Source organism: Eleutherodactylus coqui, chromosome 10 (genome assembly GCF_035609145.1).
Source record: "Eleutherodactylus coqui strain aEleCoq1 chromosome 10, aEleCoq1.hap1, whole genome shotgun sequence".
Lineage (NCBI taxonomy): Eukaryota > Metazoa > Chordata > Amphibia > Anura > Eleutherodactylidae > Eleutherodactylus > Eleutherodactylus coqui.
In genome coordinates this window covers 113,869,470-113,886,334 of record NC_089846.1, presented here as the reverse complement: position 1 = coordinate 113,886,334, position 16,865 = coordinate 113,869,470, and the positions used below count along the sequence as shown (strand labels likewise).

General features: G+C 45.5%; 1 protein-coding gene across 1 annotated transcript in view; it reads right to left on the bottom strand.

Moving 5' to 3' along the window:
* Window positions 1-2,603: 2,603 nt before the first annotated feature.
* ALG13 (ALG13 UDP-N-acetylglucosaminyltransferase subunit) overlaps window positions 2,604-16,865 on the bottom strand; it is a 69,881-nt gene continuing 55,619 nt past the window's right edge. Inside the window, 7 exon segments of the mRNA XM_066582113.1 lie at window positions 2,604-2,960; window positions 6,098-6,392; window positions 6,986-7,148; window positions 10,167-10,207; window positions 10,282-10,377; window positions 12,118-12,277; window positions 13,529-13,597. Coding sequence (XP_066438210.1) covers window positions 6,115-6,392; window positions 6,986-7,148; window positions 10,167-10,207; window positions 10,282-10,377; window positions 12,118-12,277; window positions 13,529-13,597 — 807 coding nt within the window. The 3' untranslated portion in view covers window positions 2,604-2,960; window positions 6,098-6,114.

The following is a 16,865-nucleotide window of genomic DNA, read 5'->3' as shown; positions in this document are numbered from 1 at the left end:
GTGCTACATCCATCCTGATTCCCAGAAATGACACAGCTGTGCTACATCCATCCCCATTCCTACACATTACACACAGCTCTACTACATCCATGGCGATCCCATACAGAGACAGCTGTACTACTTCCATTCTGATTCCCACAAATTACACACAGCTCTACTACATCCATGCTGATGGCCAGACATTACAAAAACCGCTCGACTGCAACCATGCTGATTCCCACAGATTACACACACAGCTCTACTACATCCACATAGGTGATCACATGAGGGTGACATCACAGGTCCTGGTAGCTGCTGTCGGCTTATCCAGTATACGGTACTTTCTACCAAACTCCATAATAGCTCCTCCCACAGCAGCGCTGGTCACATGGAAGTGACGTCACCGCAGGTCCTCAGCCTGCCGGATCTCTGTGGTAGCGGTAGGCTGGAGTCTATTCTCATTTTGTTCTCCCCTTCCAAGAGTCCTAACTTTGTTCTTCTGTCAGTCAGGCTCTGCGTTACTTATATATGTTGTAGATCCTGCGATAGTCACCAGGGGCGGAGCATGACAAGCAAGACCGCGCGCACACACACACACACACACACACACACACACACACACACACACACACACACACACACACACACACACACACACACACACACAGCCGTTAGTAGTTTGATAAGTGACTTGGACTAGCTTCCTACGAGCGCGATTGTGTGCGCCACAGTGCTGCTTTTGTGCACATGCTTTACCGTAGTTTTTCTGTCCGCATAGCATGTTTAGCTCACAAGAAAACAAACGCACCGATTGAAGTGGCCCATTAGTTCGAGATGTTTTTTCCCCACTGTAATTACACAGTATTTTACACATCTCCTTGAGTATTGTGTGCGCGTGCGCACCTTCCATTAAATTCTATAAGGACCTTTAGTGAGCAAATACGCAGAAATAGAGCACTTTTTTGGTGTGTGTGTGTGTGTGTGTGTGTGACTGACATATTTGAGCAAAATACAGAAATGTGATTGAATCCATTGAAATCAATGGGTTCAATATGCAGCATATTGCACACGCAGTTTTTGCGTGTGCGAATACACCCATGTGAAGCTGGCCTTATGCAAATGTTGCATTAAACTTCCCATGTTTTCATTCCACTAATGGAAGTTCTTTGTTAGACATCTGGCACTTGGTGATCTTATGTGCTGCTTATACCTAGACGTTACCCTGTTCAGGATTTACTGCTTAAAAGTAAATTTCTTAAACATTAAGGCCCCCTGTCCACGGGCATTGAAGTCCCGCAGCAGATCGCCGCCGTGGGAGCTGCCGCCCGGGAGCAGGAGCAGATGCCGAATCTGCGCCGGTCAGCCCTATCTGATAGATAGGCTGGCCGGAGAATTGCCCGCCACTTTCCATAGCAATGCTATGGAAAGTCAGCTGGTGTGATTCGCCGGTGGTTTACCGCCAGCAAATACACGTCCATGGACAGGGGGCCTTAATTGCGTTATATCTCCACTTTATTCTACGGTTTGAGGTTGACTGTAAGGAACAGAATTACAAACCATAACGGAGCACAAATTTGAAATTCATAATTATGTAAGAAGAAGAAAAAAAAAAAACTTTCAAGAGGGAAAAACACACAAAAGTATTATTCTCTTGTTCCAGCTACCTACCCATATGCCTCCCTCACACAGACGTTTGTGTATTGCATTTAGTGCTGCAGTTTCAGCACTGCACTAAACGCTGTACAACGCTCCCATTCATTTCAATGGGGCTGCTCACACAAGCATCAAAACGCTGCGCTTTGACAGCGATGCATGCTCTTTGTCCGTTTTCAGCCGTGCGTCACCCATTGAAGTGAATGGGCAGTGGTGTCAGCGCAGCTGAAAATGTGGCACATCTTGGTACCATGCTTCCAACAGCGCTAAACGCAGCGCTAGCTACACTACAAAAAAAAAGTTAACCTCATCTAGTACCGTGTGGGTCCCTGACGCTGCTCTCCGGAGCTCCGGGCACTTATTGCCGATTGAGCAGCATTTGCTAGGGATGGGGTTTGAAGACCCTGCCCCCAGCAAGAGATTGCTCCGATTGGTTCTTCGAGCGCTGGCTGAGCCAATCAGAGCCAGCGCTCGATGAACCAATCACAACCATTCAATGAATTGCTGTCATTGGTGCATCCAGCGCTGGCTTTGATTGGCTGAGCGTCACAAGCTCAGTCAATCAGAGCAATTGATTGCTGAAGGTGGGGGTCTTCAAACCCAGTCACTAGCAAAAGATGTTCCAGCAGCACTGAAAACACAGCCAAAACGCTGGCAAAATGCATGCCAGTGCTGCTGAAACCAAAGTAAACGCAGCATTAGACGTTTGCAGAACTGTAGCGTCTTGTGTGAGGGAGGCATTAGTATGTGTCTGTAAGACAACCATCATGTGATCAAATGGATGGCCTAGAATCAGTTGGACAGGTCATCTTAAGAGACTTCAAGATCAGATGGAGGTTTTCATGCTTTCTTATTTATTGTGACTGTGAAACTCCACCATTGGTAACTCCCCTACAGTGAAAATGTGACAAACACTCAAAACATAAATAAAGACACATCTAAGTAGGGTACAGAAAGACGAACAGTGCTTCAATACTAAAACATATACAGTCAACAGGTAACACAAAAATAGAGTTTGGATAGAACACAGTTGTGTCATTTGTGGTCCAACGGCACTGGAGACTAATTGGCAGTATTGGAATGTAGTAGTCCAACGATAGCAATTGGGTGCCGCACTAGGGGTGATAAAAGAGGAGATCACGAGCAGTCCTCCAAGATAGAATGGAGCTTAGGAAGTCATTGTACAGAGAAATCTTCAGCAGTGGTTTTGGAGATGGTCTTTCCGTAAAATTAAGAATTGCCACGAAGCCAGCTTCAGTATAGTACAAAACTGTAATCTACGTAGTTTACCTCCGCTCCTAGCCACCCAGCGCAGTGCCATAATGGATCTGAAAATTGGAAACTAGTGTTAAAAGTAGAAGAATAAGCCAAAAAGTATGAAACAGTAAGACCTGTATAAATAATGCAACATAACTCGCAGTCTTAACTACCACTAACAATCGCTATTTACCCATCAACTCTGATGTTACATTAAATGCTAGTTTTTTTATGTTCCTAAAGACAATAGAAAACTGACAAAGTCAATGATGAAGCCACTATTGTTCATAGACTAATTAATTCAGTAAACTGAGAGGTGATCACGTTGCTTCATTACCTCATCTGTCAGCTTCATCAAGAGTGGGAGAAAGCATCATACAAAACCGCACCGATTATGCATCGTTACTGAGATGGAAAGTATACACTGTGGCTTTGTCGAAAACTTATATGCAGTCTAACCAAAAACTTCCTTCCACGCCAATTAGGGGTTAAATTTGTATTAGGCTGCATTTACACAGCCGATAGAGAGTCGCGTCCGAGATTCTTGGGCACAACTCTCAGCAGAGTGCATGGACACCCAGCTCATGTGTTAGATACCACACTTTGCAAGTCCTATTCTAATGCATGAATCTCACGAAAATGGGACCCACTTCAGTTTTTCCACCTTGCTCACGTGATGTATTAGCCCATTGATTGTGTCGCAGAAAGACATAGAAGTCATGCGATTTTCTCGGCCATGTAAAACAGTCTTCGTTTTGTATTTTAACATCTGAAGCATATACTTTTCTGCTGTGAATCTCACTTAATCTATGGAATGCTGCCATCCAATAGGTGGCGCTGCAGAGGTATTGTTCCAACTTTCTTGTTTGCAGGTCTGAAGGGGAGCTTTCACATTCTTTGTCACTGGACTAATTTTACTGTTATGCTCATCCCTCCCTGGTATATATCTAAATGCTATTAATCCCAAAACGTCTGTGCCCTCTTACACCGTCTCTGGTATTTATCTAGTGCAAATTAAGTTCACCATGTTCATGGCCTCCCACGTGATCAGGTGTTCTATTAAAATGAGTCTTTAGATTTGTTCCATTATGCCTAAGAAAGGACCCTGAAAGGTCCGACAGGTCGCTAGAACATGTATTTTTGTTAGCCATTAAAAGGTAAAATCTACAAGACTACTAGGTTTCTCTTACCGAGAACAACTCAAACTTAAATCTATCGTGATAGCCGAAATCCGCAGTAAAATAATCATGCCGCTACGTGCAAGTTTACGCTAAGTTTTTCCAGGGTCCCAAGGCAGACATTGTCCGCAGGGTTTGAGTGCCAACACCTTCTAGGAGTTCTTGTTTATCCTTGGGATTAAAGGGATTCAGTCACCTGCAGTATGCATATTACATTAGTCCCATAGTGCTCCATGATATATTACACAACATCCACACCTCTGTAAGACAAAAGCGTGCATTGCATCCTGCAGCCTGTGCAAATCTGCCCGCCTTGATCACAGTGGCGGTCTGCCCAGACTCGTACCGTACAGCCTTTCATTACGCTCCTCTGCTTGCTGCCGTTTCATTATGCCCCTCATTGTGCCTCCCCTTGCTGCTAAATGCTGGAGTGGTGTAATGAAAGGCTGTACCGCAGGACTCGAGGCGGGCCGATTTGGCACATACCACGGAAGCCCGTAAAGGGGTTGTCCCGCGGCAGCAAGTGGGTCTATACACTTCTGTATGGCCATATTAATGCACTTTGTAATGTACATTGTGCATTAATTATGAGCCATACAGAAGTTATAAGAAGTTTTTCACTTACCTGCTCCGTTGCTAGCGTCCTCGTTTCCATGGAGCCGACTAATTTTCGCTGTCTAATGGCCAAATTAGCCGCGCTTGCGCAGTCCGGGTCTTCTTTTCTCAATGGGGCCGCTCGTGCAGGATGCTGGCTCCGTGTAGCTCCGCCCCGTCACGTGCCGATTCCAGCCAATCAGGAGGCTGGAATCGGCAATGGACCGCACAGAAGCCCTGCGGTCCACCGAGGGAGAAGATCCCGGCGGCCATCTTCAGCAGGTAAGTAAGAAGTCACCGGAGCGCGGGGATTCAGGTAAGCACTCTCCGGTGTTCTTTTTTAACCCCTGCATCGGGGTTGTCTCGCGCCGAACGGGGGGGGGGGGGGGGGGGGGGGGTTTGAAAAAAAAAAAAAAAAAACCCGTTTCGGCGCGGGACAACCCCTTTAAATGTGCGTTTTTACTAAGACAGAATTCACACTTGCTCTCATCAATATACGTGCAGATTGTGTAATATGGCAGTGAGCGATATGAGGCAAGTGCAATTTGCCTACTGCTGGTGACAAAATCCCTTTGAACACTGTACAAGCCAACGTAAGACTTCAAATTTGGCTAAATGATTTTTTTTTTCGCCTTAGCAAACCTTTGAGGAAAGAGCATTTTGGATAGTTTTTCACATATACTGAACCCCAAGTTGAAGTTTTCATATGCCCCATTCATTCCTATGGAGAGTGACCACACGTGTTCAACCAACTCCACTGAGGAGGAAGAAAATACACCAAAATATGCATCAGAAAAGATGAAATCAGCACTGAAAATCTACAGTATAGAATGTAAAAGTGACATGCTGTGAATTTACACTGCAGTTTAGTATGTGAATGAGATTTCTTAAAAAGGGGTTGTCCAGTTGTAAACTATTGGTGCACTGAACCGATTTCTGCAGGAAGCAGACTGCTCCGTTTTCTCCCCAGTGGCCAGACTTGGTATTGCAGGCAAAGTTCTCATTGAAACGAATGGAAACTTTGCTTGCACTACCGATCCTAGCCACTGTAAAATGAACGGTGCAGTCTACTTCCTATAGAAATTAGCACAGTGCACAAGCAGACAGGCCCAAACAGCTGATCAGCAGAGATCCTGGGTGACAGATTCCCCCACTGATCCAATATGGATTGCCTATGCTCAGGATAGACTATCAATACTTTACAACTGGACAACCCCAGTAATCTTATCCACATACTGACACTGTAAAATGCTGCAAATTTTCCACAGCATTGCCACTGTGAAAATAAGCCAGGGATAGAATATAGGGAACTGTACAGTGCTTTAACAGAAGTCGTGGAAACCCCCTTCACAAGTGGTGGCAGAGCATTGTACAAGCAGTAATTAGCAATGAATTGACATAATATAGACAGATCTATCATCAGGTCTTTAACATACCCATAATGCACCTGCTCTCATATAGCTTGAGGCACAAAATGCGCAGGAGGAGTTGGTGCCGCTATGTAGCTCACTTGGTGAATGTGGCCAGGATTTAAAGTGTTATGAATCCGGGGTGGTGTACTGCTGTATGGGGGGCTTATAGGATGCCAGGGTGCTACATAGTGATATGTAGGCACAACAGACACACATGAGTCAAAACCACTTATAGGAGGCTGGTTATATGGGTCTGGGACAAATGGGTAATACACGGGTCCCGGTGGAGGCGGCAGAGATTCCACATTGGGAAATTGACCTACAATTAAGAAAAACAGTGTTAACAGATTGCATGAGATGAAAGAATATCATGACCCAGTGCAGTATTGTTACCATTTTCCTTTACACTGACCTTCACCAACTCTCTTAAAGCCTAAACAGCCCTAATCTTTAACCCTTTCCAATCCACTGTCTGAGATCTGAAGACATTCTGATTGAAGGCTGTACAGCTCTGATGTCAGAAGACGTTCAGCAGGGTATTCTTACTGTATATTACTGGCCCCTCTGTCGTCGGGGGCCTCTCCAGCATTTCCCATACCACAGTACTGGCTCTAGCCAGCAGACGGCGCCATTGTATAATGGCAGAAAGAGAAAGCCCCCTAGGAAACTCTGAATCCAAAATTGGATTGCAAAGGGTTAATTCCCCCCCCCCCCCCCCCCCTCATTCTTGCACCTCTGCATTTCAGCAGTTTTTATTTTCTGACTGACTCCTTACCAGGTGCTCTCCCCTAAGGAGAAACCATACCCTTCCAGAAACACAAATACTGTACTGGTGGCTCCAACAACACTATAAACTATCTAATGTCCCAAATGTATCATAATGAGGAATTTCCCACCATCAGTTGTACTTACCACCAGTTTCTAATGTCACAGGGCGGCTTTCATTGTAAACTGTAGGCAGAGATTGGTCAACCATTGGAACAGGTTCTGGATAGCCTTGATACGGCTCAACATGTGGCGGAGTTGGTAGCTGTTGCACATATACCATGGAGGGCCAAAAGCTCTGATGATAACACTAAGTGCAAACCAAAAAAAAAAAAAAAATGCAATATCATCTGATCTTAGTTGAGAATTGAGAAGCGGGGGGGGGGGGGGGGGGGGGGGGAGGGGTTCACATTCGTGGCAGGGATTAATTTTTCTGGCTATGTTCGGAGAGCAGAAAAGAGGGATCCTTGCAGCCGAATGGTTCTGTCTCTGGATGGAACTAAACAGCATCGGGCAGACCACATTGACTATAATGGGGTCTGCCCGCTTTTTTGCCCAGCTGCCCAACTTCTGTACAGGAGAACAAGTGCTGCATGCAGCCCTTTTTCTTCCAGTACTTGGCTGGAGGTTCCAATGCAAATGTGAAGCCCCCCTTACATAGGTAAAATAAATGGAAAGTACAATGCACATTTAACACTGGGGCATAAATATTGTAGCTAGGTTGTATTTCCAACTGTTTTTCTGAATGTTTTAATATAATGCACCATGTTTTCTAACTCTTCCCTCCCTTGGCAGAGCTAGTTGGATCACAATGCACTTGCCAACAGAAGCCGGCATAAGGGAAGAGGAAACACTTCTAACATATTTCAGGCAAAGCAAATGAAATTCCCTTTTGACTGGATTTTCAAATGGCTTTGACGATATCACAGATTGAAAGTTCAAGCAGCACATGTATATTCTAGTTCAGTGTACTGGCCATATATTTAGGCTGTGTTCACACACTGCACTTACATCACAGCCGCTGAATTTATAAATTCCTGCAGTTTTCTGAAAATTGCAGCAAATATAGTGTAGTTTAGCTTCGATTTTGGAACAGCCACACTATGACATATGTGAACACAGCCTTAAGGCCCATTTACATGCAATCATTATCGCTCAAAAGCCATAGTTTGAGCAACAATCATGTTTAAATGCACCCATCTTTCACTCTTAGGCTGAATGATGATTTTTAGGTGAGCATAAAATCCATCGTTCAGCCAGAGAAAAGATAACACGGACCGCATGCTGTGTTTGCTGTCTATGGCGCTGTATTCTCCACGGGGGCGCTGATTATATTGTATACAGCTTGCAGTCCTGCAGCAGAACAAAGGGGTTGAATGCAGAGAACAGACCACCTGCTATTCTCTGCATACAGGTCCCAAAGTTTGCACACCACATTACATTAGATGCTCATAACCAAATTTGTAATAGTTTAAGGGTTTTAGGCCATCTACACTGTATTTTTGCCACCATACAAAAGTAATAGATTCTACCCGAGCAAGCAATGTACAAGTCAATATTAAAGAGAATCAGCCACCAAAATACAGAATTGTAAATAGTTTCAGAATGATACATAAAACACTTAGTGCTATGAGAGGGATAAAAGCATAACCTAAATTTGCACTGCACCTGCATTGAATTTGTAGTGGCCTGAAATATACATATCCGGCCAACCCATAACTGTCCCTAAATATCTGTCATGTCTTTAGTGTGGATGCACTGTGCAATTGTCTCATCAGTGAGTCATGTGTATTGCACAGCTGCAGCATGCAAGCGATGTCTAGGTATGTCTGGAAAATGTAACAGTTTGTGTGTATCTAATGTTGTCACGTGAGCATGGAAGATATGTGTTTGCAAGGTGTGTCAATGTAAATAGTCGAGAGATCGTAATGGAGATTTGGTGATCAGAGAGTCAAGCAATCAGTCATCCCGCCAGACAATCCATCTGAGAAGAGTGTGAAAGTAAGAAGAGTGTCCCACTTAGGCCTTTCCAAGATGGAGGAAGCGGAGAGGTATCCCATCTACTTTGAAATGGAGAATACCCCCATTTCACCCCCAGTTGGTCTACAGTTTTGAAATCATGAAAGGACTGAGAGTGCCCTGAGAGGCAACTAAACAGTGAGTGTTGGCCGGTAGAGAGCGTGAGAAAAGTCTTCCGGGAGAGTGATCCTTCAGATAACGTGGACTGTATGTATCAAGATGCCCCGAGTAGCCTCCCTGCCTCTTCACAGGTAGAAGTTGTTTTAAAGCCAATCCTCTATTGCAAGAACTGTTGCACGTTATCCCTACCGGATGTTCTAGTAAAGAAGGACTTTACCAACCGTTTCTGGTTCAGGCCATTTCAAGTACAGCCCTGTGTGTCGACTATTTATTGCACCATCGTCGAAGTTCACCAGTCGATAGAACGGTGGCGTCACCCGCGACATACCGAAGTTTCTTCGCAGATTTATTTAGGTAACCGCACCACCATTTCCTGGAGAGGCCTGCCAGAGCCTTGGCAAAGGGTTGCATGCGTCCCTCAGGGGAAGAGATTGTAGTGCCACCGTAACATCCCTAACAGCTACCCTGCCCTCTCCTCAGCTGTGGGCCCTGCGCCTCGGTCACTGCACATTCCTCTTCCCCCCCCCCCCTCTATAAAAGGACTGCTGATAAATATTCATTAGAGATTAAAGGTCTCTTATGTTCCGCCATATTGGAAACCTGTTCGTGTAGCATTAGTGTAGGGACCTACGATACATAAGCCCACTACCCTTGACTTTGGGTTGTGGGCTTCCATATTTTGGCCAAAATACTAACAAAAGGGGATACGATTTACTGGCTCTTAAGTGCCTTTTTACCCACTTAGTGACATAACTAGCCTTAGCCTTGCGGCAACCAAGTTCTATGTCAAATATTTTTACATGAAACAAACTTAAAATCTCTAAAAGGAAAACTGACACTTTTGGGAGAGTTTTCTCCCCAATTTCAGTGAGACCATTGGGAGTTAGCCTTTGTTACTTTGGCATCCATCCCTTGGCAGGTCTGGTCTTATGGGATATACAAGAGTGGCTCCTGAGGCACATTGTATTTCTATCAGTGTTATTACAACTAGCACTGCAGATTTACAAACTATATGGCGCAGTGACCATGGCAGAACCCCTTATCCAGGGGGGCAGATCATCTCCAAGCCAGTTTAAATAAATGTTCAATATACACCGTCACCCTCTTCTAGAGAAAATACTTGCTTCTGCAAAGGACTAAGAAGTATGTGAAAATTAAAACTAGCTATGTACTTTACAAGGGTACTTACCTGTAAGCCTAGGTTAAAATAATACTGCAGAACCTTTGTGTCTGAAACGGGAGGAGAACAATTAGCACTGTTAGCAAAGAAAAAAAACAAAAACAAATGCTCACAAAGTACTTACCTCTTGGAAGATCATTACCATTAGGGTCACAAGAATAAGGTGGCGGCGGTGGAGGAGGAATGGTACAGTCCCCCATATCTCCAGAGTTAGGTGGAACTGAAAAGAGAAAAGTTTTTGGAAGGGCCAGTGTGTATTTACAGTAACTTGGTGTACATTTCTACCATTAAATTTAAATAAACCTATTCGCTGCGAGAACATAAAAGGAGTTCATTCATGTTCGCGATGTTCCCCATACATGGACCTGCGTTCTGATACTGTGCAGTGAGGAAAAAAAAAACAGCATGTCTTTTGGCGATCTCGCCCATTGTTTTCAATAGGAGAACATTGCGATCCCTTGCTGTGGCTGTGACAGCAGCCCCGGAGGATTCCTTCAGCCTTGCAGGGATGCCAGGCTGTTACTGTGTGCAAACGGCTCACACCCAGGGGTTTCCACATGGACTACGAGGGCGATATTGAGCCGTGATTCACAGACTGCCCGATCTAGTCCTCGCAGTGTGAAGGAGCCCTGACTATCCCTAGTGGTGTGGTTGGCTGAAGCACAACAGCGCCACTAGAGTTAACATAGTAACTTTGACCCGGCCTGACAGTCACTCAATGTATTAAACTCGAATTTTATGATTTTTCGGCGGTGATGGGGATGTCCCAAATCTAATGACTCCAAAATCATCCACCAAAGGTCATGCAAAGGGGTCAAAGTGTGGTGCACGGAAAAGCCTGTAGGCCTTTTTATATTAGATGACACTCATTTCTGACCAGCACTTCAATTTGAATTCAAGTGAAAGGGGGTAACCTGTAGCAGGTCTGCACCAAAATTTACAGAAAATCAGCAGCGTGTGAATGCACCCTAAGGGTACATGCACAAGACGTTTAAAAGGTTGTGACTGAGATTCTTGGGTGCAATTTGGATTGGACATCCCCATCTATGTACGGGACTCCACACATTGACCTGTTCTATTATTTGAGTCCAATAACCGGACGTGCTGCAATTTGTTTTCCTCAGATTACAAAAAAAAAAAAAAAAGGCCCATGTGAATACACGCATTCAAGTTAAGGGGCGCTATTCCAGTCCGATTTTCAGGCCAATTTTACAGTCAGAGTATTTGACTGAAAAAAAATGGCCGTGAGCATAACCCTCAGGCTGGGTTCACACTGGGCGGATTTGCTGTGAAAATTCCGTCCGGAATTTCACTGCGGCAGATCCGCCTGCGGCCACTAATCCCGGGAGTAACCAGCCATGTGGACGAGATTTATGAGAAATCTCGTCCACACGGGACGGCGAATATGCCGCGGCAAGACTGACGTGGATTCGCTGGCCTCAGCATGTTCATTTTTTTCCCTTCTTCCACTACGGCAGCGCTCTCCTCTATGGGAGCGCCGGCCGCAGTGGAAGAGCATGCGGCCAGGCCGCTTCAAAACACGCGGCTAAGTGTCGTGGGTTTTGAAGCAGCGGATTCCCGGCGGAAATCTCACGGTTTTTCGCTGCGGCCAAACTTTCTTTTAGATTGCGTAGATTCTACCTTGTGGAGAAGATTTGTTCAAAGTTCACCCACTTTACTACTGCTGTAAATGCCTAGGATTTCCCACATCGAAAATCAGCAGCGAACCCCCACCTCACGTGGCCAGACCCCCGAGTACAGTTGTGCTGCACTTTACCTCCCAGTGCTAATTGTATTTCATATTGTAGTCACTGGTTAACTTTTAATAGTTTGAGCAAAACCATTTCCACTGTACAAGAGCGCCACCCAGTGTTCCTGCAAACACATAACCAGCTTTATCCACCAAGCAAGTCAAATCAAGCAAATTCCCTTAGAAACCAACGAAAAATAAAATTCCCACCTGGCCGTCCAGTAGGGGGCTGCGATACCATGATCGGCTGCACAGCAGTCTGTGGAAGGACGGTGGAGGTAACGGCGGATGAAACTCCCATGGCTGAACTTGAGGAGACCACGGTCGCTGGTGCAGAATTCACACAAGAGGTAGATATAACAGATGAAGGCTGAAATGGAATGCAAACTTCGGAAAATCAGATACTGTACATCTTTATATGAACACTAGCAACTATCATTTTATGGATATACCAAATTCTACCCAAATCTCTTACTTTAGTGGTGACTGACTCCAGATTTGACCTACCCAGACATTAAATAGGTCTGCTTAAGATACATTTGTATAATCTGCCCTACCAATAAGGGACATGATGATTTTTATTTGTATTTTATTCTCACCGCCGTGATCACTTTTTACCAGCATTTTGAAAACAAAACTTTGGGGAGAAGGCTTTAACAGCGAGAGCTACGTGTCAGAAGAATGAAAGTCTGCAAGACCACATTACATTAAAGGGGTTGTCTCGCGAAATCAAGTGGGGTTATACACTTCTGTATGGCCATATTAATGCACTTTGTAATATACATCGTGCATTAAATATGAGCCATACAGAAGTTATTCACTTACCTGCTCCGTTGCTGGCGTCCCCATCTAATTTCGGTGTCTTCTTGCTTTTTTAGACGCGCTTGCGCAGATGGATCTTCTCCCTTCGGCTCGGCAGCATCAGCGTTTTGGCTCCGCCCCCTTGTAGCGTCATCACGTAGCTCCGCCCCCATCACGTGCCGATTCCAACCAATCAGGAGGCTGGAACCGGCACACGTCATGGGGCGGAGCTACGCGATGACGCGTACAAGGTGGCGGAGCCAAAACGCAGATGCTTCCGAGCCGAGCCAAAGAGAGAAGATCCATCTGCCCAAGCGCGTCTAAAAAAGCAAGAAGACACCGAAATTAGACGGAACCATGGCGACGGGGACGCTAGCAACGGAGCAGGTAAGTGAATAACTTCTGTATGGCTCATATTTAATGCACGATGTATATTACAAAGTGCATTAATATGGCCATACAGAAGTGTATAACCCCACTTGATTTCGCGAGACAACCCCTTTAAACTTAATTGTTCATTGAAATCAATGGAAGTGGCTGGGGTGGGTTTTTTGCACACATAAAATATGCAATGTGCGCAGTGCGCAGGCACAAAAAAAAAATGCAGTCAAATACACACGCAACGACACCCATGGCACAAATGCATGTTTCAAAAAAAATTACAAATAAACGACTGAAAATGTTGAATTTTCAGCTTTTTCAAAAAAAATTTCAAAATCCACGAGCACAACAGCTTTTCACAACATACCCATGTTAGAGCTGACATTAGTATCTTAGCACTAAATCAGTCTTCTGTATGAAAGTAGAAAACCAAGGTCACCTGTTCCGTGAACTTATAAGGAACATCATCTTGAGGCGGCACAGACCGGGAGACCTCATCCTGCAAAGACTAACAGATTTACAAAGATCAGCAAAAGGGGACAACTGCATGTGTAAAAGCTGTGTAAAAAGGGAAAACTGACGAATAAATATACCATGCTTTCCATTTCTTCTGGTTTATGGTGGGGAAGAACTATTTCCAGTCAGTTTGGCTGAATACTACAAACTCCTCAATACCATCAACCCAATTTAAAGCCCTTCCCAACATCCACCACACATACAGTACTATTGAAGGGGTTCCCACAAATCAACACATTTAAGACACTGAATTAGCAGGCAGAGGAGCTGCGCCCATGCCATCTGCATTGGAAGCTAGCTGTAATATGGGATTAGAGATAAAAGGCCAGGAACAGTTAACCTCTTAGATGCTGTGGTCAATAGTAACCAAGACATCTAATCCGTTAGGGAACCCCTCTATTAATACCTTGGCTAATGGGTTGCTAACAATGGACACTAGGTCTCCCATATATCGGTACACCTAGCAGGATGCAAGCCGACAGTATACACTTATACTAAGTGTATAGGTGTATATATTAAGAATATACCTACACACTAAAATACTGAGTTATTGTGGTGTATTATACAAGTAATCATTTCAAATTGAGCCTTTACACATCGGACTAGATGTTCAATGAGAAAACGGGAATTTTTTCTTACCGATAATTCCCTTTCTAGAAGACATCATGACAGCATACGCTGGAGGTTGCTCACCTGCTGACCTGAAGGGACAGGAAGAGGCAGAATATAAAAAGCACCTCCCCTCCACCAACACTAGTGCGTTCCAAATGACCACAGTGACCAGTTACTTAACCAGAAGGTGTGTTTTTATTGACATCACACACCTCAGAAAACAAAGTTAAAGCATACACATTACCTCATGTGTTGGACAAACTAGGGTAACCATGTTGGTAAGGGGGGGAAAAAAGCCCGTATGCTGTCATGATGTCTTCTAGAAAGGGAATTATCGGTAAGAAAAAATTCCCGTTTTCCCCATGACATCATGACAGCATACGCTGGAGGAATACCAAATAAGTGGCATGGGCTTTTTAGGGAGGGATTACGGCTTGGAGCACCTTCCTACCGAAGGATGCGTCCTGACTATATTTAAAGTCCAGCCTATAATGTTTGATGAAAGTATGGCCTGAAGTCCATGTGGCTGCGTTACAGATTTGCTCAATCGATGCGTGCGCTCTCTCCGCCCAAGAGGATGCCACCGCTCTCGTTGAGTGGGCCTTCAATCCTTCTGGAGGGGGGATGCCCTTGGCCTTGTAAGCCTCCTGGATGGCTCTCCTGAGCCACCTGGCGATCGCATCTTTAGAAGCGGCCTTTCCTTTGGCCTGCCCCTGAAATTGAACGAAAAGTTTGTCAGACTTCCTGAAACTTTCTGTTGCCTCGAGGTACGCTAGTACCGCTCTTTTGACGTCTATATTATGGAGCTTTTGTTCTTTTGCATTTTTGAAATTTTGGCAAAAGGCTGGAATAACTATCGGTTGGCCCCTGTGGAAATCTGACAATACTTTAGGTTGGAAGGATGGGTCTAAGGAAAAAACTATTTTGTCCGGGTGGATAGTCATATATGGGGCCCTTCGTGAGAGGGCCTGGATTTCCCCCACACGTCTGGCTGACGTAACTGCCACAAGCAGGGCTACCTTGTATGTCAGCCAGGCGATGGATAGATCCGTAATCGGTTCAAATGGGGGGGTCGCATAAGGCCTGAAGGACTATGGTTAGATCCCAGGGTGGTGCCGTGGCCCGTGTGAATGGATGTAATCTGCTCGCCCCTCTAAGAAATCTCCTAATCCACCTGTGCTCCGCTAGCGCGAGATCGAAGAATGCCCCCAAGGCCGCAATTTGGACTTTGAGCGTATTCGGACTCAAACCTTTATCCAGGCCCGCCTGGAGAAAATCTAAGATTTTCCGGACGTCTGGCTGATCCAGCTGCTGGATGTCCTGGCCTAACCACTCCGAAAATTTTTTCCAGACTTTGGAGTAGATTTTGTGTGTCGAGGGTTTAAGGCTCTCGCTAATGGTGGAAATAACCTTAGGGGAAAGACCCTTTCCTAGGAACTTTACCCGCTCAAGCTCCAGGCCGTAAGCCTGAACTTGTGAACTTCCGGGTAAAGAAGAGGGCCCTGCGACAGTAGGTCCGGTCTTGTTGGAAGGTGGAAGGGCTCTCCCACTGACAGGGATCTCAGGAGGGGGAACCACGGTCTTTTGGGCCAATATGGTGCTATAAAAATTACTGTTAGGGTTGACTGCAGTAATTTCCTTAGCAGAAGCGGGATTAGTGGTAGGGGGGGAAAGGCATACGCTAGGTCCCAATCCCAGGGGTGAGAGAGAGCGTCCGTGCCCAGGGCCTGTTTCTCTGCGCCTCTGGAAAAGAAAAGCCGGCATTTGGTGTTTGCGCTTGACGCAAAGAGATCTACTTCTGGTACCCCCCACTTCTCCACAAGAAGGCTGAACACCTCTGGATGGAGTTCCCACTCTCCTGGGTCCACTTTCCTTCTGCTTAAAAAGTCCGCGGCTGAGTTCTCGGCTCCTCTTATATGAAAGGCCGATAGGGACTTTGTTGTGCCTTCCGCCCATTGAAGGATCCGCCCCGCCAGTCGTTGTAGTGGAGGATTCCTGGTGGTACCCTGGTGGCGAATGAGTGATACTGTTGTCATATTGTCTGAGAAGATCCTCACATGTTTCGCCACTAACCGTGTTTGCAGGCTACGCAGGGATTTCCATACAGCTTTAAGCTCCCTAAAGTTCGATGAGCTAGCTTTCTCGTGAACGTCCCAGGCCCCCTGTACATAACCGCCTTCAAAGTGGGCCCCCCACCCTTTGGCGCTGGCATCGGTCGTGATTATTACGGCCGGGTCCAAATTCCAATCGGATGCCTGCGACAGGTTGTCCGACGACACCCACCAACGGAGTGAAGCTCTGGCTTCCGCAGAAATAGGGATTGTCTGATCAAGCGAAGCCTGCAACTTGTCCCAATTCTGGAGAATTAGTGACTGGAGTCCGCGACTGTGTAATTGGGCCCAGGGGACCACGCCGATGCACGAAGTCATTAGTCCCAGGATCCGCATTGCGTCTCTTATCGTTACCCTATGTTTTTTATATAGGTTGGAACATTCCTCTATGATAAGATGTTTTCTTAGGGGAGGAAGGGACGAATTTTGTAGACTGGAATCCAGGATGACACCCAGGAATTTCTTCCTGGTTTCTGGCTCCATGTTGGATTTTGACTCGTTAACAATCCAGCCAAGCTCCTTAAATAATTGCAATGT